At 46.7% G+C, this 16,581-nt stretch overlaps 8 protein-coding genes across 8 annotated transcripts; 1 reads left to right on the plus strand and 7 right to left on the minus strand. All coding sequences in view use genetic code 12, as the record gives it.

Annotated features, from left to right (window-relative positions):
• Nucleotides 1-330: 330 nt before the first annotated feature.
• Nucleotides 331-2,550, minus strand: LODBEIA_P57620 (uncharacterized protein; the record flags this gene model as incomplete). Its single annotated transcript, XM_066976130.1, has 1 exon — nucleotides 331-2,550. The coding sequence occupies one exon, from the start codon at nucleotides 2,548-2,550 to the stop codon at nucleotides 331-333; it is 2,220 nt and encodes a 739-aa protein (XP_066832700.1).
• A 2,997-nt stretch (nucleotides 2,551-5,547) lies between these two features.
• On the minus strand, nucleotides 5,548-5,757 carry LODBEIA_P57630 (uncharacterized protein; the record flags this gene model as incomplete). The annotated part of the gene is made up of 1 exon (XM_066976131.1): nucleotides 5,548-5,757. One exon carries the CDS (start codon nucleotides 5,755-5,757, stop codon nucleotides 5,548-5,550), a length of 210 nt encoding a protein of 69 aa, XP_066832701.1.
• Nucleotides 5,758-5,996: 239 nt separating this feature from the next.
• LODBEIA_P57640 (uncharacterized protein) lies at nucleotides 5,997-6,791 on the plus strand (the record flags this gene model as incomplete). The annotated part of the gene is made up of 1 exon (XM_066976132.1): nucleotides 5,997-6,791. The coding sequence occupies one exon, from the start codon at nucleotides 5,997-5,999 to the stop codon at nucleotides 6,789-6,791; it is 795 nt and encodes a 264-aa protein (XP_066832702.1).
• A 166-nt stretch (nucleotides 6,792-6,957) lies between these two features.
• On the minus strand, nucleotides 6,958-7,773 carry LODBEIA_P57650 (uncharacterized protein; the record flags this gene model as incomplete). The annotated part of the gene is made up of 1 exon (XM_066976133.1): nucleotides 6,958-7,773. The coding sequence occupies one exon, from the start codon at nucleotides 7,771-7,773 to the stop codon at nucleotides 6,958-6,960; it is 816 nt and encodes a 271-aa protein (XP_066832703.1).
• A 107-nt stretch (nucleotides 7,774-7,880) lies between these two features.
• Nucleotides 7,881-10,424, minus strand: LODBEIA_P57660 (uncharacterized protein; the record flags this gene model as incomplete). The annotated part of the gene is made up of 1 exon (XM_066976134.1): nucleotides 7,881-10,424. One exon carries the CDS (start codon nucleotides 10,422-10,424, stop codon nucleotides 7,881-7,883), a length of 2,544 nt encoding a protein of 847 aa, XP_066832704.1.
• Nucleotides 10,425-10,450: 26 nt separating this feature from the next.
• LODBEIA_P57670 (uncharacterized protein) lies at nucleotides 10,451-11,119 on the minus strand (the record flags this gene model as incomplete). The annotated part of the gene is made up of 1 exon (XM_066976135.1): nucleotides 10,451-11,119. One exon carries the CDS (start codon nucleotides 11,117-11,119, stop codon nucleotides 10,451-10,453), a length of 669 nt encoding a protein of 222 aa, XP_066832705.1.
• Nucleotides 11,120-11,249: 130 nt separating this feature from the next.
• LODBEIA_P57680 (uncharacterized protein) lies at nucleotides 11,250-12,503 on the minus strand (the record flags this gene model as incomplete). The annotated part of the gene is made up of 1 exon (XM_066976136.1): nucleotides 11,250-12,503. One exon carries the CDS (start codon nucleotides 12,501-12,503, stop codon nucleotides 11,250-11,252), a length of 1,254 nt encoding a protein of 417 aa, XP_066832706.1.
• A 256-nt stretch (nucleotides 12,504-12,759) lies between these two features.
• LODBEIA_P57690 (uncharacterized protein) lies at nucleotides 12,760-14,736 on the minus strand (the record flags this gene model as incomplete). Its single annotated transcript, XM_066976137.1, has 1 exon — nucleotides 12,760-14,736. One exon carries the CDS (start codon nucleotides 14,734-14,736, stop codon nucleotides 12,760-12,762), a length of 1,977 nt encoding a protein of 658 aa, XP_066832707.1.
• Between the last annotated feature and the right edge of the window lie 1,845 nt (nucleotides 14,737-16,581).

A 16,581-nucleotide genomic window follows, 5' to 3' on the forward strand; every position in this document is an offset into this window, starting at 1 on the left:
TGGGTGGACTGCCATGTCCCGTGGGTGAGTGTACAGTGCCACTACGTTCATCGACTGGCCAACCATGCCCACTCATTCGCCAAACGAAAATTCCCCATTTTCAGTGGAACTGCCTCATCGAGGTACAGGAAAGTCATAAACAACAACATGGTTTATTTCCAACCACTACATTTCGCGTCGACAAGTGACAACTCAGATTGCTGCAAAAATAGCCAAAAGAGAATCCTTGTACCTACTCGTCCAACCGTGCATGGTGGGGACAACTTCCCACTTAAATAGAGGATGAAATGCCCTCTTTTTTTACAAAATGACGGTTTGTGGAAAAAGTCGTTATCCAACAACGCCATTCGCTCGCTTGAAGCCCTGCTGGTAGGTCCAATTGATCATGAGAGTCACTGAGGGTTTTGTTGTCGGGTTGCTCGTTTTCGTCCATGCCGCACTTGCTTTGAGGTATAAGGATTTTGGGGATGATTTTGCACTTGCAAAGAGAAAGCACACCGAAACGTCATCCACCACTTCATGCTCCGACGGCAAATCCAAGGACAGTTCAAAGACTAAGGACTGCTCAACAACTAAGGACAGTTCAAAGACTAAGGACTGCTCAACAACAAAGGACAGTTCAAAAACTAAGGACTGTTCAACAACAAAGGACAGTTCAAAGACTACGGACTGTTCAACAACAAAGGACAGTTCAAAGACTACGGACTGTTCAACAACTAAGGACAGTTCAAAGACTAAGGACTGTTCAACAACAAAAGACTGTTCAACAACAAAGGACTGTTCAACAACTAAAGACTGTTCAAAGACTAAGGACTGTTCAAAGTCTAAGGACTGTTCAACAACTAAAGAATGCTCATCTACCAGCCACTCATCCAAAGAATGCAGTTCAACTTCTTCAACGTCATCAGAAGCCACCTCCTCGTCTTCTGAAGTCACCTCGTCGTCTTCTGAAGTCACATCATCATCTTCTGAAGTAACGTCGTCATCGTCAGAAGTTACTTCGTCGTCTTCAGAAGTTACATCGTCTTCTTCTGAAGTTACCTCCTCGTCTTCTTCCGAAGTCACATCATCATCGTCAGAAGTCACCTCCTCGTCTTCTTCTGAAGCCACATCATCTTCTTCGGAAGTCACCTCGTCATCATCTTCTTCCGAAGTCACATCATCATCGTCAGAAGTCACCTCCTCGTCTTCTGAAGTTACGTCGTCATCTTCTTCAGAAGTTACATCTTCATCTTCTTCCGAAGTCACATCATCATCGTCAGAAGTTACGTCCTCGACTTCTGAAGTCACCTCGTCGTCTTCTTCAGAAGTCACCTCGTCATCTTCTTCAGAAGTCACATCATCATCGTCAGAAATTACCTCGTCGTCTTCCGAAGTCACATCGTCATCTTCTTCAGAAGTCACATCATCATCGTCAGAAATTACCTCGTCGTCTTCCGAAGTCACATCCTCGTCTTCAGAGGTTACCTCGTCGTCTTCTTCCGAAGTCACATCATCATCGTCAGAAGTTACGTCGTCATCTTCTTCAGAAGTTACGTCGTCATCTTCTTCAGAAGTCACCTCGTCATCTTCTTCAGAAGTCACCTCGTCATCTTCTTCAGAAGTCACCTCGTCGTCTTCTGAAGTAACGTCGTCATCTTCCGAAGTTACATCGTCTTCTTCTGAAGTTACCTCCTCGTCTTCTTCCGAAGTCACATCATCATCGTCAGAAGTCACCTCCTCGTCTTCTGAAGTCACATCATCATCTTCCGAAGTCACATCATCATCTTCCGAAATAACGTCGTCATCTTCCGAAGTTACATCGTCTTCTTCTGAAGTTACCTCCTCGTCTTCTTCCGAAGTCACATCATCATCGTCAGAAGTTACGTCCTCGTCTTCTGAAGTCACCTCGTCATCTTCTTCCGAAGTCACATCATCATCGTCAGAAGTTACGTCGTCATCTTCTTCAGAAGTTACATCTTCATCTTCTTCCGAAGTCACATCATCATCGTCAGAAGTTACGTCCTCGTCTTCTGAAGTCACCTCGTCGTCTTCTTCAGAAGTCACCTCGTCATCTTCTTCAGAAGTCACATCATCATCGTCAGAAATTACCTCGTCGTCTTCCGAAGTCACATCCTCGTCTTCAGAGGTTACCTCGTCGTCTTCTTCCGAAGTCACATCATCATCGTCAGAAGTTACATCTTCATCTTCAGAAGCAACATCGTCATCATCTTCTTCGGAAGTTACATCCTCGTCTTCTTCTGAAGCCACATCATCTTCTTCGGAAGTTACATCGTCATCATCTTCTTCGGAAGTCACATCTTCATCTTCCGAAGTCACATCTTCATCTTCAGAGGTTACCTCCTCCTCATCAACAGGTGTGAGCAGCTCAGAAAGCAGCTCTAGCTCTTTGGTGTCTTCATCAGCAACTTCCAGCGTTGAGAGCACACTGGAGTCTTCCACCAGCCAGCCATCAAGTAGTGCTAGCAGTGTTGAAAGCTCTAGCTTATCTAGCAAGTCCCTGTCATCTATTGCACCATCCACACTGACTGAAATCGAGACCACAGTCATCACCATCACCAGCTGCTCTAGCCATGTGTGCACACAGATTACCCAAACCACCGGTGTAACAACTGTCACCAAAGAATCCACCACCTACACCACTTTCTGCCCCTTGACCTCTACCGAGATCAGTGCCATCTCGGAGACTCCATCTACGCTGACCGACATCAAGACAACGGTTGTCACCGTCACGAGCTGTTCAAAACACACCTGTTCGGAAGTTGTACAAACCACTGGCGTCACCACCGTTACAGAAGGAACCACCACCTACACCACTTTCTGCCCCTTGACCTCTACCAAGATCAGTGCCATCTCGGAGACAAAGACAAACACCGGTATCAAGACAACAGTTGTCACCGTCACGAGCTGTTCAAAACACACCTGTTCGGAAGTTGTACAAACCACTGGCGTCACCACCGTTACAGAAGGAACCACCACCTACACCACTTTCTGCCCCTTGACCTCTACCAAGATCAGTGCCATCTCGGAGACAAAGACAAACACCGGTATCAAGACAACAGTTGTCACCGTCACGAGCTGTTCAAAACACACTTGTTCGGAAGTTGTACAAACCACTGGCGTCACCACCGTGACAGAAGGAACCACCACCTACACCACTTTCTGCCCCTTGACCTCTACCGAGATCAGTGCTATCTCGGAGACAAAGACAAACCCCGGTATCAAGACCACAGTTATCACAGAAACGGTCTGCTCCAAACACACCTGTTCAGAAGTTGTTCGTACTACTGGCGTCACCACCATCACCACAGGATCCACGACACTCACCACCTTCTGTCCTACAACCACAAGCAAGTCCACCACCTCATACACTACAACCACCACCGGTCCTCAAACCACCACCTCATACACTACGACCACCACCGGTCCTCAAACCACCGTCATCACCACCTCGAAATGCTCAAAGAATACATGCACAGAGGTTACTCTCACCACCGGCCTCACCACTGTTACCGAGGGAAGCTCGGTTTACACCACCTTCGGCCCCATCACTTCAATCGAAGTTACCAGATTCCCTGAACCTAGTGGCAGTAGTAGCAGTACTAGTACTGCGCAAGGAACTGCCGGCCCAATACCCATTGCAGCGGCCATTGCCAACCACCACAAGCCGTTGTTGGCCCTCTTGGCCATTCCGTTGGCATATTTATTCTAGAGCTTGTCCCACGGGGGTTTTCTCACTTCTTTTCGGTCAAATATCATTACTTTGCTTTTTTTCTATTTTCGGTGCTATGCTATCACTTCTATGGACATTGAACACTCTTTTTTTATTTTCGGTTCTTTACTTTTGCTAATCCTTCTGCTTTTTAAAACCCCTTTATGTTTATAGCGGCGAGTCAATCCATGCAACTTTCACTACCTTAATCTTTGTTTCTGAAATCAAGCCATGTGGTGGTATTGTATAAGCTGACTGGTCTCGAGAAGTTGAGGTTTTAGCCTAGCTAGGCTGTTGGCACGCCAATTTGACTCTCCAGGGGCGAGAAGGGCAGCAGCTTGGAAGTATCCAAACCACTGCAATTCTTTCATTACTTCATTCAAACTTGCCGCCAATGTATCAACGAAGCACATCCTCGTTTTTTGACTAGTAAACGGTGGTTAGAAACCTTGAAGGGTTTTTGTGCAACGCAACCTCCCATACGCAAGTTCGCACCAACAACAACAAATTCCTCAGGGCGCTGATGGTTCACAGTTTAAACTAGCCCAGAACGACAATCAATGGGTCACTTGCTAAGACAGAGGGGGAGCTCGGCAAGGGAGGTAACCCAGTTAAACAAAATAGAGTCTTACGTGGTTCGGGATATGCTATCCACTTTGAAAGGCGAGAGCTGGGCCAGATATGAGAAGCTCATTTAGAGTGCGTTTTCTTTTCATTTCGACCAGTAACATCCAGGGCACATGAAGGAGAGGACCCACACTCTCAACCTGCTCAAGCACGTTTTTTTGGTTGCGTGTGTGAAAAAACAACAACAACCAATCGGACCGGGTTGAAACTATTTGCAGTCAAGTGGCGCGATTGTCACCAAAAGAGTGAGCACTAGAGTTGAATTAACAAGCGGTGGAAGTTGCAAATGCCATATGTAGATGGGCCCTCTCAGCGTCCATCTTTTGAGAACTCGTTGTACAACCATATGAAAAAAAATGCAGGGGAGGGGGGGCACAGGCACAACACTTTTGACTCTCGAACAAACAACTTTAGAACTTTCCATTCACCTTTTTGCAACATATGATGATGGCGCTCCGGTTGACTCGAGTCCACCTCACGCTGGCATTCTCAACCACAACATCCTCTCTTGTAGCCGCTGCCAGCAACGCATTTATCCGAACAAATGATTAGCGATAAAGCATACATTGCACATTGGGTAGGCCTGTCCATGTTGGAAAACATTATTTCCAGGTTCATGCAAAATCTTGCGAGTCAGCTGCCGAGCTGGCATTTGAAGTGGAAACGCAAGCACAGGCTGTACATATATACCCACTACTTTACCATCCGTGAATCTGCAATCAAAGGTGCGACTCTCAAGATACCAGAATGAACCAACCGGTCAAAGCAGATTACGTGCTGCTAGTTTGGTGCAAAGCATGGCAAGCCGGTCTGCTTTGAAAAGTTGAGCATTCCCTGCACGAGAGTGTCATATATTGTTCTGCTGTTATAGCGTGATTTTCATCTTTTGACAGCCAAGTGAACCAAAGCGTCCCAGTGCTATTCTACTTTAAGTAGGTGCCAGCTGGCAGATGCACAGAACAACAGAACGCCAGGTCTACATCTTTCCTCTGCTAAAGCGAGCGCCAGTCTATCGAGCGGTCCATGTTTTGACCCGCCTATAATTCACCACCACTGCAAGCCGCAAAGGGGTATAGCTTCCTGCTAAAATCCAGTTTCCCAGGGTCCAGCCTAGCAAGATTGTGTTGACACCAAAGCGCAACTCTGGCCCCTGCCTGAAACCTCCGTTATGTCCAACTTGACGTTAACGACAGAATCTCTCCCCTAAATCATTTGAGTAGTTTGCTGATATAATCCTGGATGTAGACTAGGTCGTTCTCATACTTGGTGTTCAACTGCTGCAACTGTTTGATGTTGTGGATCAACGCCGTTGATCTGCCCTTGTAGGCCAAAATTTGCCGAATCTTGCGTTCTTTCTCCTCCAGCTGCTCATCCAGCGGCAGTGGGAGTGCCGGCAATTGAGAATCATCGGCTGACATGTTGCGCTTCGCTTCAGCTTGGTGGTGGCAGTGGAAGTAGTCTTGGTCCTTGTTGGTCCTTGTTGGTCCTTGTTGTTGCTGTTATCCTCACGATATTAAAATCGTGCGTCATGTCCACTTCCAGAATCAGCCACTTTTCCTGATACGAGGTATTCAAGTGGATCTTCAAGCCAACAACACCAATTGAAAACGAACCAGACCCTCTCCATACTAGTTCCTGCTCAGTTACCACTCAAGCAATGTCCTGGGGCGGGTTCAAAAAAGCAATCAACAGGGCCGGAGCCTCGGTCACGGTCAAGAGCGTGGACAAGACCATGGACAAGGACTTTGACACCGAGGAACGGAGATACAAGACACTCAAGGCGGCGGGAGACAGCTTGCAAAAGTCGTCAAAGGGCTACTTGGACAATATCAGGGCCGTGACTCGGTCGCAGGTGGTGATTGCCGAGATTGTTGCCAATCTCTACGAAGAGTCCAAGCAGGGCCAGTCGGCATACACGCAGTTGGGCACCTACTACCAGCAGTGTGTCACGGAGTTTGACGAGGAGACGGTGAAGCAGCTAGATGGCCCATACAGAGAAACGGTGTTGGACCCAGTGACGAAATTCGCCCACTACTTTGTCGATATCGACGAAGCGTTAAAGAAAAGAGCCCATAAAAAGACCGACTACGAGCAATGCAAGTCGAAAGTGCGCAGGTTGATTGACAAACCCAGCAAGGATGCGACAAAGTTGCCCAAGGCCGAAAAGGAATTGTCCGTCGCCAAGGAGATCTACGAGGACTTGAACACCCAGTTGAAGAACGAGTTGCCCCAGTTGATTGCGCTCAGGGTGCCCTTTTATGACCCGTCCTTTGAGAGTTTGGTCAACATCCAGATGAGGTTTTGTACCGAGGGCTACTCACGCTTGGCCCAGATACAGCAGTACTTGGACCCCAACTCGAGAGACGAGTACGCAAATGGGATACTAGATGGCAAGATTGATGATTTATTGGGACAGATGCAATCGTTGACGATAACCTCCTTGGCTAAATAGATATAGTATGGTTGTTGTTGTTCATTGTATATATATATTGATTTATTGTTGTTATTTGTAAAAACTCTGAGTTTTTCAACACTTTCCAAAGCACCCATCAAGGCTTGAGGCAACAGGAGGCATCACCGAAAGACAATAAATCATTGCTTTCGTTCCTTCAAGTTACCTACTCATGGTATGGTTTATAGTCTTGCCACGTTGTAGAAATCTGTGAATATAAAGAACACGCAGCCCAGCATCCAACATTTAGTCGAGTTTCAAACGCCTCTTTCTCCAAGGTCAAATCAATGTCATGGTTATCATTCCCTTCGTCGCCAACTATAATTACATTCTCACCGAGGCACTTTCGTAGATCGATGGCGCTTCCCTTGACTGTATTTTCAATAATCTGCCCTATTTCCGAATGCTTTTCATGTTTATTTAGGCAATTGATGGTAACTTCCTCTGTGGTGTAAATCACTCTTAAATCAACCACAACTTGAACTTTCAACGTCTCCATCGTGAAATTGAGCACCAATCCATTCCGCTGGTCGGCTCCGAGGACAGCCAACACTGACCAAGGAAGAAACACAACGGACTTGGCTTTCAACTCCTTGAAGATCTCATAGATGATCCCCTTCATCTTTTCCGAATAATCATGATCAACGATAAACACGCGCTTTGACGAGTACAGTTTTTGAAACAATGCTTTGTAGATGATCTTCCGAAGAAGCTGCTTTGTAAGTTGCGCCTCTCTCAACGGGAGCCATGTCCCCTGCTTCGTCTGGCATTCGCTGGATAGAGTGGCATATTCTGGTCGTAGTTGCTCCACTAGCCGTGCGCGGTCATCAACACCCAAGGCATGGTCGTCCAATTCAAATTGCGGAGGTAGTTGCGCTCGGGACGCAGTGCCTCTATAGTTGACTTGAAAGATATCAGCAACTTTCGAGCCCAGGTTGCCCAACTTCAAGTTGGTGCATGTAATCTCCAACACTAACGACATCTCTATTGGTCTTGTTCTTACACTGTGCTACTAATAAAAAAAAAAACCAAAAAAACCAAAAAAAAACCAAGGAAGAAGAAGGAGGAAACGACAAGGAAGGGAACTATTTACAACAAGTCGAAGTCCTCATCGTCTATATCCATGAAATCATCAGCACCAGACGTCTTGGGGGTGCCATTCAAGTTTTCATCCACATCGTCGTCTTGCTTCTCCTCTACAACTTGCACTTTGCTAAACTGCTTGTCAAACTGCTTTTGGTACTCCTCCAACTGGGCAAGGTTCCAAACCGACACCCCTTCTTGGTCCTTTGGGTTTGTAGGCTGGGCAAGGGTCCTCAAGAACTTTTTACCAGTAGCCAACGCCATATCGGTGGACAAGTTCGTATCTGAGTCAGATAGAGCCTGCGCGATCCATTTGGGAAGCTGGTTCTTCTTTCGAGCAAATCTTCTGTCCGCCAAAACCATGATTCCGTAGTCATCCTTGCCTCGCAAAACACGGCCCAAGCACTGGGCGGCGTGTCGCATGGCGTCGAAGGAAAGGAAATCGTTTTCCTTGATTTGCAAGTGGTCTCTCATAAACTCCAACCTCGCTTTCAAGATCCTCGATTCGGTGTATTGGAACGGGATCCCAATCATCAATACTGTTCTCCCGTAATGGTGGTCGAAATCGATCCCCTCCGAGACTTTACCACGAGCAACAGAAAGCAAGACTGCGCCTCTCCCATTCGAGCACGCCTTGCGGTACGTTTCCAACGCCAACGACGTTTCTTGGGCATCTGGAGTCTCCACCAATATGAGCTTGTGCTTCCACACTTCGTCCAACACGCCCATCGACTGCCACATGGAGATAATCGACTCCATGTACAAATAGGACGGGAAAAACACCACCATGCCGTCGGGAGTAATCTTGGAAAACTCAATCAACAACGACCCGTAATTCCTCACCACCGAAGGGTCGTTCCTAATCTCAAATCTTGAGGACAACGCCAACTGGTCGCCGCCTTTTGTGATGATCAAGGGCAAAAACGCTCGTCTCGACAAGGTCATGGCATACGACTCTTGAATCACCGTTTGAAAATTGAGCATCTTGGGGTACATATCCAACGGAGATATGGTCCCCGAGGTGATGATGACGGAGGAGAACCTCTCAAAGACGGGCTTGATGGCAATGGAAGCATCGAGACAAGTGAAATGCAAGATTGGGTTGGGGACGGTGCTCCCCTCGGTCTCAAAAGGCTCCAAGATCAACTGGAACCCCGTGTCGTAGGTGCTCACCAAGGTGCCAAACGTGGCAATATCCTTCAACGCGCTGAAATCTTCAATCTCGCTCAACTCCAACGTCTTGACCAACAAACTCAACCTTTCGGAACAAAACCGCAACGGTTTCCTTTCAATATAAGTCAACTCTTTCAAATGCTGTAAGAAACTCGCGGGAGTCTCACTGATAACGTGCAACACTTTCATCCTCGTTTTGAGATACTCAATAAACCGCTTCAAAAACGCCACGAAATGCTCCCCCTTTCTGATATTCCCCGGAATGGCCTCGTCCAACAAGTCCTGCGGTAGGATAGGATTCGACATGAACAATTCCTCGTCGCGGGCAACTTCCGCCTGCCGCAACCCTTCCACCAACTGCTCGTACTCGTTCTGCAATTTTTCGCTATCCTGAGCTTTCATCTCATTCACGGCGTCGGCCAACTTGTTTGCTCCACGCGTGGCACGCTTTAGCGTGTCCTCGGTCAAGTCAAGCGACAAGGACTCAATGCACACGTTATCGATATTGTGGGCCTCGTCAAAAATGATGATGCTATCTTTGGACAATTCTCGTGAGACCCGCTCGGCAATCTTGGGATCTAATAAATAATGGTACGAGTAAATAATCACGTTGCAGAAGGGGATCATCCGACGCACGGTGAAGTAGGGGCACGTACCCATCTCCTTGCAGTACTTGATCAACGCGTCAAACGAATAGACACCCTCGGGAATCAAATCGTGAGGATCCAACTCGTACAATTTCTCATGCCACGAGCACAAGTCGTATTTTTCCGGATCGCGCTCTTGCATTTCAGAGGTAACGATCCCCTTTTCAATCTTTTCTTTGAGTTGGCCGTTGGTGACACGTCGACACATCTCGTCGACAACATGGCCTTTCCTCTCCCGCGATATGTACGGGTTCAAGCACAAGTTTTTCCTACTGGTCAACCCCAAGCCACGAAACTCTTCCACATAGCCCAACTCGCTTGCTCTGTACTCCATCAACTTGTGCAACTCAATCAACGCCTTTTCAATCTCCGACATGGTCCGCGAGCAATAAACAATCTTTCTCGCTTCCGGATAGAACATCTGGTACGCCACCGTTAGCGATAGCAACGACACGGTCTTGCCTGTACCGGAAGGCATCTCCAAGATGCAGTTGCCCCCCACATCGAGAGTCTTTTTGATGTCGCTCATATAAGCATACTGCTCGGGGTAGATCTTGGGATACGGGAATAGCACAGGCAAATCATCTATGTAGAACTTCATCGAGCTTTTCCAGCGGGTGGAAGAGGCAGGAGGAAAAGAAATGGAAGTGGGAGTAGTCAATGGTATTCGTTTGCTTCTATCTCTAGTATTTCTATATAGGTTGTACGCACTTGGTAGCGGTGCGCCCATCAAAACCACCCACCAGTCACGTGCCATCAGTCCCTTAACAAGAGACGTTCAACTTTCGGGTAGATGATGTCGCTTGAGTCGCCACTGACTCGGTGCCAGGTTCCCAACGTCTCGTAGTACTCGCGCAACGGTCCAACTTCCTCATTGTATACAAGTAATCTTTTGCTGAAAGTTTCAGGGTTATCATCGTCCCTCTTGACCAATTTCTCACCCGTTACATCATCCGTGAATGGCACTTTTGGTGGGTTATAGTCCAAGCTGTAGATTCTGCCACTCGGTAAATGGACCCATCTTGCATCGATCCGTTGTAGAATTATCTCCTGGTCAACGTCCAACTCGACAACCATGTTCAAATCGGCTCCACTCGCGTCCAAAATCTCCGTTAACCCCTGCGCTTGCGACAAGGTTCTCGGGAATCCGTCCAACAACCAGCTGGCTTCTCCATTCAAACCGCCAAGCTCCTTGAGCTGTTCAGCAATTAAGCCAATCATGGTTGAGTCAGGGACCAACGACCCTGCTTTGATAAGCGTCTCGGCCTCGCGTCCGATCTTTGTCCCTCGTGAAATGTGCGATCTGAGAACATCTCCCGACGAGATTGAGTGTAGCTGAGGGAACCGCTTGAGAAGTTTCCTGGAGATCGTGCCCTTGCCGGACCCTGGTGCCCCCAAGAGCAACAATCTTGTTGGTTTCAACATGGTCGTGGGGTATGGGGGGGGTGGAGACAAAGGGTCCGCCATAGCGAGAGATACGAGATTTCGCCCGGGGGGACTGAAAAGAAAAAGAAAAAAAACGCACGTGACTTTGGACATTTTATTTCACTCTACTCTACTCGTCATCACTGTCGATGATTCTTCTTCTTTTCCTGGTGTCCTCTTCCGTCTCCTTGTATCTGGAGGAGCCTTCTTGTTTCAATTTCCTCAATCTTTCGGCTCCTTTTTCAAACTCTTCTTCTTCTTCGGCTTCTCCGCGCATGTCTCCTTCTCCTTCTCCGTCGTCTTCTTCTTCGTCGTCCTCGTCGTACTGTTCAATGTCTTCTTCGTCTCCAGCTACAAAATCGTCGCCTTCGTCGTATTCGCCTCCACCTGCATCATAGCCGTCTTCTTCTTCGTCGTCGTCATAGGCATATGATCTTCTAGACGTGCTAGTTCTGGGCCCCGGTCCCGGTCCATTGTCCCATTTCTCTTCCTGTTGGCGTCGTTTGTTCTCCAACTGCCGTTTCATCTTTAATCTTTTTCTCTCGTTCTCGTCTTCGAGTCTCTGCTTTTTCAACGGATCGTCGTCGGTGGTGGTGCTCAAGATCTTGTCTTTAAATTGCACGTTTTTCATCACTTGAAGCAATTTCTTGTGTATCGAGTCGTTCGACGCGGGGAGGAGATTAATATTGCATTCAACAAGGGAGTCGCCTTGTAAAATCTCGGCTGTCTTGTGTAACCTCACCAACAAGGTGTCAACAACAGGCAAACTTTTCACGTCAAACATCTCGTTGCCAATTTTCAAACTGACACTGCCATCATCCCATTGGACAAAATGGGCATTGGACTGTTTGATGATCTCGTCATTGCCCGAATTGTGGTACCTCCACCTCACGGTAGTTTCATTGATCAATTTTTCAGCCAATTGGTCATTGTATATCTGTTTTGACGTCAACCCGCGTTTGGTTCGTTCCTCGTCTTTTTGTTCAACTTGCTCCTTGAATTTGGATGGATCAAAAGGGTGCGGGTCTATGTTTAAATGCGCCGGCGTTCTCAATATCTTGGTTCCTTCGCTTATCAGACTTATGGCGTGACGTGGTAATGATATTTCCAAAGTTTGTTTCTCCTCTTCTTCCACTTCTTCTTCCTCGTCTTCATCTTCAACTTCTTCTCGTTCTTCGTCATCATCGTCTTCCTCGACTCTGGCCCTGGCCCTTGCCTTGCCCCTGGTCTCCTCTTGCTCGCTAACATTTTGAGAAATCTCCTCTGTATCGCTACGTGCCCTAGATTCAACATTTCTCTCTTCTTCCTCTTCTTCTTCTTCTTCTTCATCTCCAAATAAATCCTCCATCTCTTCCTTTTCCACTATGGGTTCTTCGTCCGACATGTTGATTCCTCGGTGTGTGTGTGTATCTCGACTACTTGGATAGTATTTGGTCACCGCGGTGATGTGTGGTGGTTTTTTTTTTGATTTTTTTCGTTTTATTTGCGCTTCCAAATTCAGCATTTCCATACCCTCAAGGTATGATTCGAGAGGAGGTGTTGGTAGTGGTATACATTCCAAAATTACATAGATTTTATACTATAAACGTGGCATCGCGAGTCATGTGGATCATTTCCTTCTTTTTTTTTTTTTTTTTTGATCATTGGTTGATTTTAGGAACGGAGCTGCTCAGGGGACTGGTCACAACAATCGATACTGGATCCTCTTCCTCTTCTTGCAATGGGGATGCTGTGGGCTTAGTAGCAGGACCATGCTCGCTGGTGCTCTTGCGCTTTGTTTTGGATATATTGTCGTCGTTAAGTCTCATTTGCTGGAAGTATAAATCATCAACGTCGGAGCCTACTTCGTTTTCGTCGGAAACATCGTATTCCATATCGGATTCAAATGGCATGGGGTGGGAGGTGTTTTGTGGGTACCCCACGACCAAGTCATCGTGGTTGGCATCTGCGCCGAGACTTTTGGAATGCCGACGGTAATATTTGGGAGATTCACGTTGTTCCGAGTAGGGTTGGGTTTTCCCTCCCATGGGTTCCTTTTGCTGTGCAAACTCGTTCAACTGCGAATCTGATGAACTTTGCGACTTCAGTTTATCCAGGGTCATATTTCTTTGAACGGGATTAGTTGCCGGGGATGCACCTTTGATGTGGGTGGGTAATAGTTTATAGGCGTATTGAATCAAAAATTCCACAACTAATTGTGATAATGCATACTCCTCGGGGTCGAGGTCATGATCAGGGTGCGAAAGAATCAGCGGCTGAAAAATGGCCGCGAGGTTTCTTGCGCTCATTAAATTCTGTTTCAGGTTATTCTGGACCATGGCCAACAAGTCCAAGATGTAGAATAATAGTTGTTTGGATGCAGTGGGGAGTTGGTTTACCAATTCTTTATAGCACCCGATTCCCGAGTGGACTTCTTTGGTTAATTTTTTATAGTTTTTAGATTTCTTTTTATCTCGGAGACTGAGATTTTCTTCACTCGTTTGAGGATTGGATAGAGGTCCCTGCTGTTGAGACTCTTCTCGCTCCGAGTGAGAAACTTGCTGCTGCTGTGGCAATGACGATGCTGTTTGTGGTGTTGATGTCTGTGCTGTTGCTTGTGTTGGTGCTGATGCTGGTGCTTGTGCCTGAACCCGTTGTATTTCACTATTTGAATTGTTGTTGTTGTTGTTGTTGTTATTGTTGTTGTTCTCGTTGAATTTCCCCATATTTGCTTCTGTCAACATTTGGGACGGCTCAAGAGACTCGCTGCCGCTTCTTTGTTTAATTGATTTTGATGGATTCTCTGCTTTATACTTCATATAACTAATAATTCTTGGTCTATTCTTGAGTGGTGCTCGAAACTCTTCATACATGTTTAGTGGAATTAACGGTTCAGGCAAGGCATTTAAATATCGCCTCAAAATCGATGCTGCATCATGAACAGTATAGCCGTCCCAGCTTAATTTCTTACCAAAAGTTGGCGGGGTGTTGAATATGACTTGCAACTCTTTTAATCTCTTTGATGAGCCGCCTACCCGAAATATCCCTTCAACAGATAATCCGTTTTTCTTCAAATAAACACCGCATTTGGCGACAACTATGGGGATTTCCCCATACTGTAACCCATCAGATTGATCGCCTGTCAAAACCGAGATTTTGGCAGATGCCTCATTTAGAGCGAGTTGAAGTGGTACACCAAAGTATTTCGAGTTTTCTTCAACTAGAGAATTGCTCTGCAAAAAAGAATCTCGGTGGTTTCTTATACTTGTTTCGGAATTGGAGCGTACTCTGGAAACGTTGTTGGTTGATCTCAGTTTGTGATTGAGTAGAGGCCGTAAAAAGTCATGATTTGCAGAGTTTGGCGAAGTACCAAGATAGTTTGAAGTTGGTAGGCTTTGTTGTTGTTGTTGCTGCTGTTGTTGTTGTTGTTGGTGCAGTAGTATCAGGTTTTGTGGATAGTGGGCGCTACTTACAGGAGGAGAGCCTGCTTCATAGCTCAATTCATGATGACTGATGGCATCTCCTTTACTATGAGGTATGCTTAATGGACTTCGCTGTGGTTGAAGGTGGGTATTATGCGGCTGCTGCAGTTGCAGTTGTTGTTGCAGTTGGCCCTGATTTAGAGAGGAAACGGACATAATGGCTGATTGAGGGGCGTTTATCAGTTTAGTTGGTGAGAATCTCGACATGGAGTCGTTATCGCTTATTTGGTCAACAGACTCGTTGGAAAGAAAGTGAGATCGTCTCAAGTTCTTGGCCCAGCCAAATATGGAGGAGCTCCTGTTTGGCGAAGAAGAATGGCTCATATCTGGAAATAAACGGCGGCTAAAATGAATGCTCAACTGTAGTGGGCGACAACTGGAAAAATGAGTAAACGAGTAAATGAATAGACGACGAAAACGACAGGTTATGGGTTATATGACTGACAGCAAACAGCTTCGACCACTGGAAAGTCGATGGCGTCGTAACAATCGGTGGTGATAATATCGAGGCAGTGACGAAATGAATATCTAGAAGTGGCTTGTTTTGTTTCCCGCCAAATCCACGCTCCTTCTTCCTTTCCCTCTGTTCTTTCCTTCTTTTCTCTTTGTCTCTGGTCCGTGTCCCTATGAACGAGAAAACGGGCAAATGGCGATGAAACGGGGTCTTGATTGGAGAGGATCCTGGCGCTGAAGCTCGACTTGTCTAGCTGAAAGGTGCTGTTGGAGTTCAACTCGTTGTCTCTTTTTTTTTTACCTCTCCGTTGCAAGGCAGAATGGGGCTACCAAGTGTTGGGTAATTAGCTGGGCTGGTTATAAAGTGACTGTGACTCTTCTAAGCTTGCAACAACTATGCCACTCCACCGGGTAGGATAGCCCTGGAGCTAGAACAACGCCAACGGCAGCAGTAGCAACAATGGGAAGTGGTAGAAGCGGAAGAAGAAGCGGAAGAAGTGTGCTATTATTAACACAGCAGGCGCATTGAGTGGGTGAAGGTAAGGAACAGAGATAACAAAGGAATCACCAATTGGAACAATAGAAGTTAAAAAAAAACCTCCATCACCACTTCGCCCCCCCCACGGCTCTTTGCCTCTTTTCCTCCTTTCCTCTACAGGGATTCTGAGGTTTCAGTCTTCAATCTTCCGTTAGCAAGAAGAGTTTTGTCGCGAACGCAGGGCAAGAGGGGAGGGGGGGAAGAGAGAGGGGGGAAGCCGGCCGTCAAGCTGTAACGAGTTTGTTGCTGCTCAGTTGCTACTTACGGGTTCTCCTTACTTTCCCATACACATGGCAACGTTCTCTGTTGCTCTACGCAAAGAGGGTGGTTCATACGAACGCGTCGTTGAACCCTAGGACCTCGGTTTACCTCGGTCCTAGGGTTTAATAAGTATGATATAAACCAACCAACCCGCAGCCAACGAGAGCCATGCTCTCTTGTGCCAAAAAAATAATAACAATATTAATAAAAGAACAAACCAAACCTCAATCAAACTCATGTGGGTAGTAGAGTGAGCAATCGAAAGGATTCAAGAACTTCCCAGACTTGGTTGGAAAAGAATGGAGGTGTATTTTCGCCTCTTGTTACCCCAGGGCATTGACCCCCTTGCTCGGTGTTGTTGCCAGCTGTCAGTTGTCAAACCACCAGGTAAAAATTGTGCGTTTTTACGAGCCAAGCACCAGAAGCGTTTGAGCCCAGTACAACTAATATAGAAGCAAATACGTCAGCACCAGCAACAACAACAACAACAACAGTCAAATTCTCAATCTGTGTGTGTCGATCCCGAATGAATGAGTGTATCAAGGAAACACAGCATTGTCGCCACCTCCCATGCTACTAATCAAGGCTGGTTGTATCTCCAACCCCCCGGGGCTTCGCTCGTGTTTTCCTCCTCGGGAGTCTATTAATAGCATACAGTTTCGCAGCAATAGCAGGAACAACAGCACGAACAACCACAGTGCGGCATGTACCAAAGGTGGCCTTGCTGCGAAAACCAACAAAAAGAAAAA

This window comes from Lodderomyces beijingensis (genome assembly GCF_963989305.1).
Source record: "Lodderomyces beijingensis strain CBS 14171 genome assembly, chromosome: 8".
Taxonomy (NCBI): Eukaryota; Fungi; Ascomycota; class Pichiomycetes; order Serinales; family Debaryomycetaceae; genus Lodderomyces; species Lodderomyces beijingensis.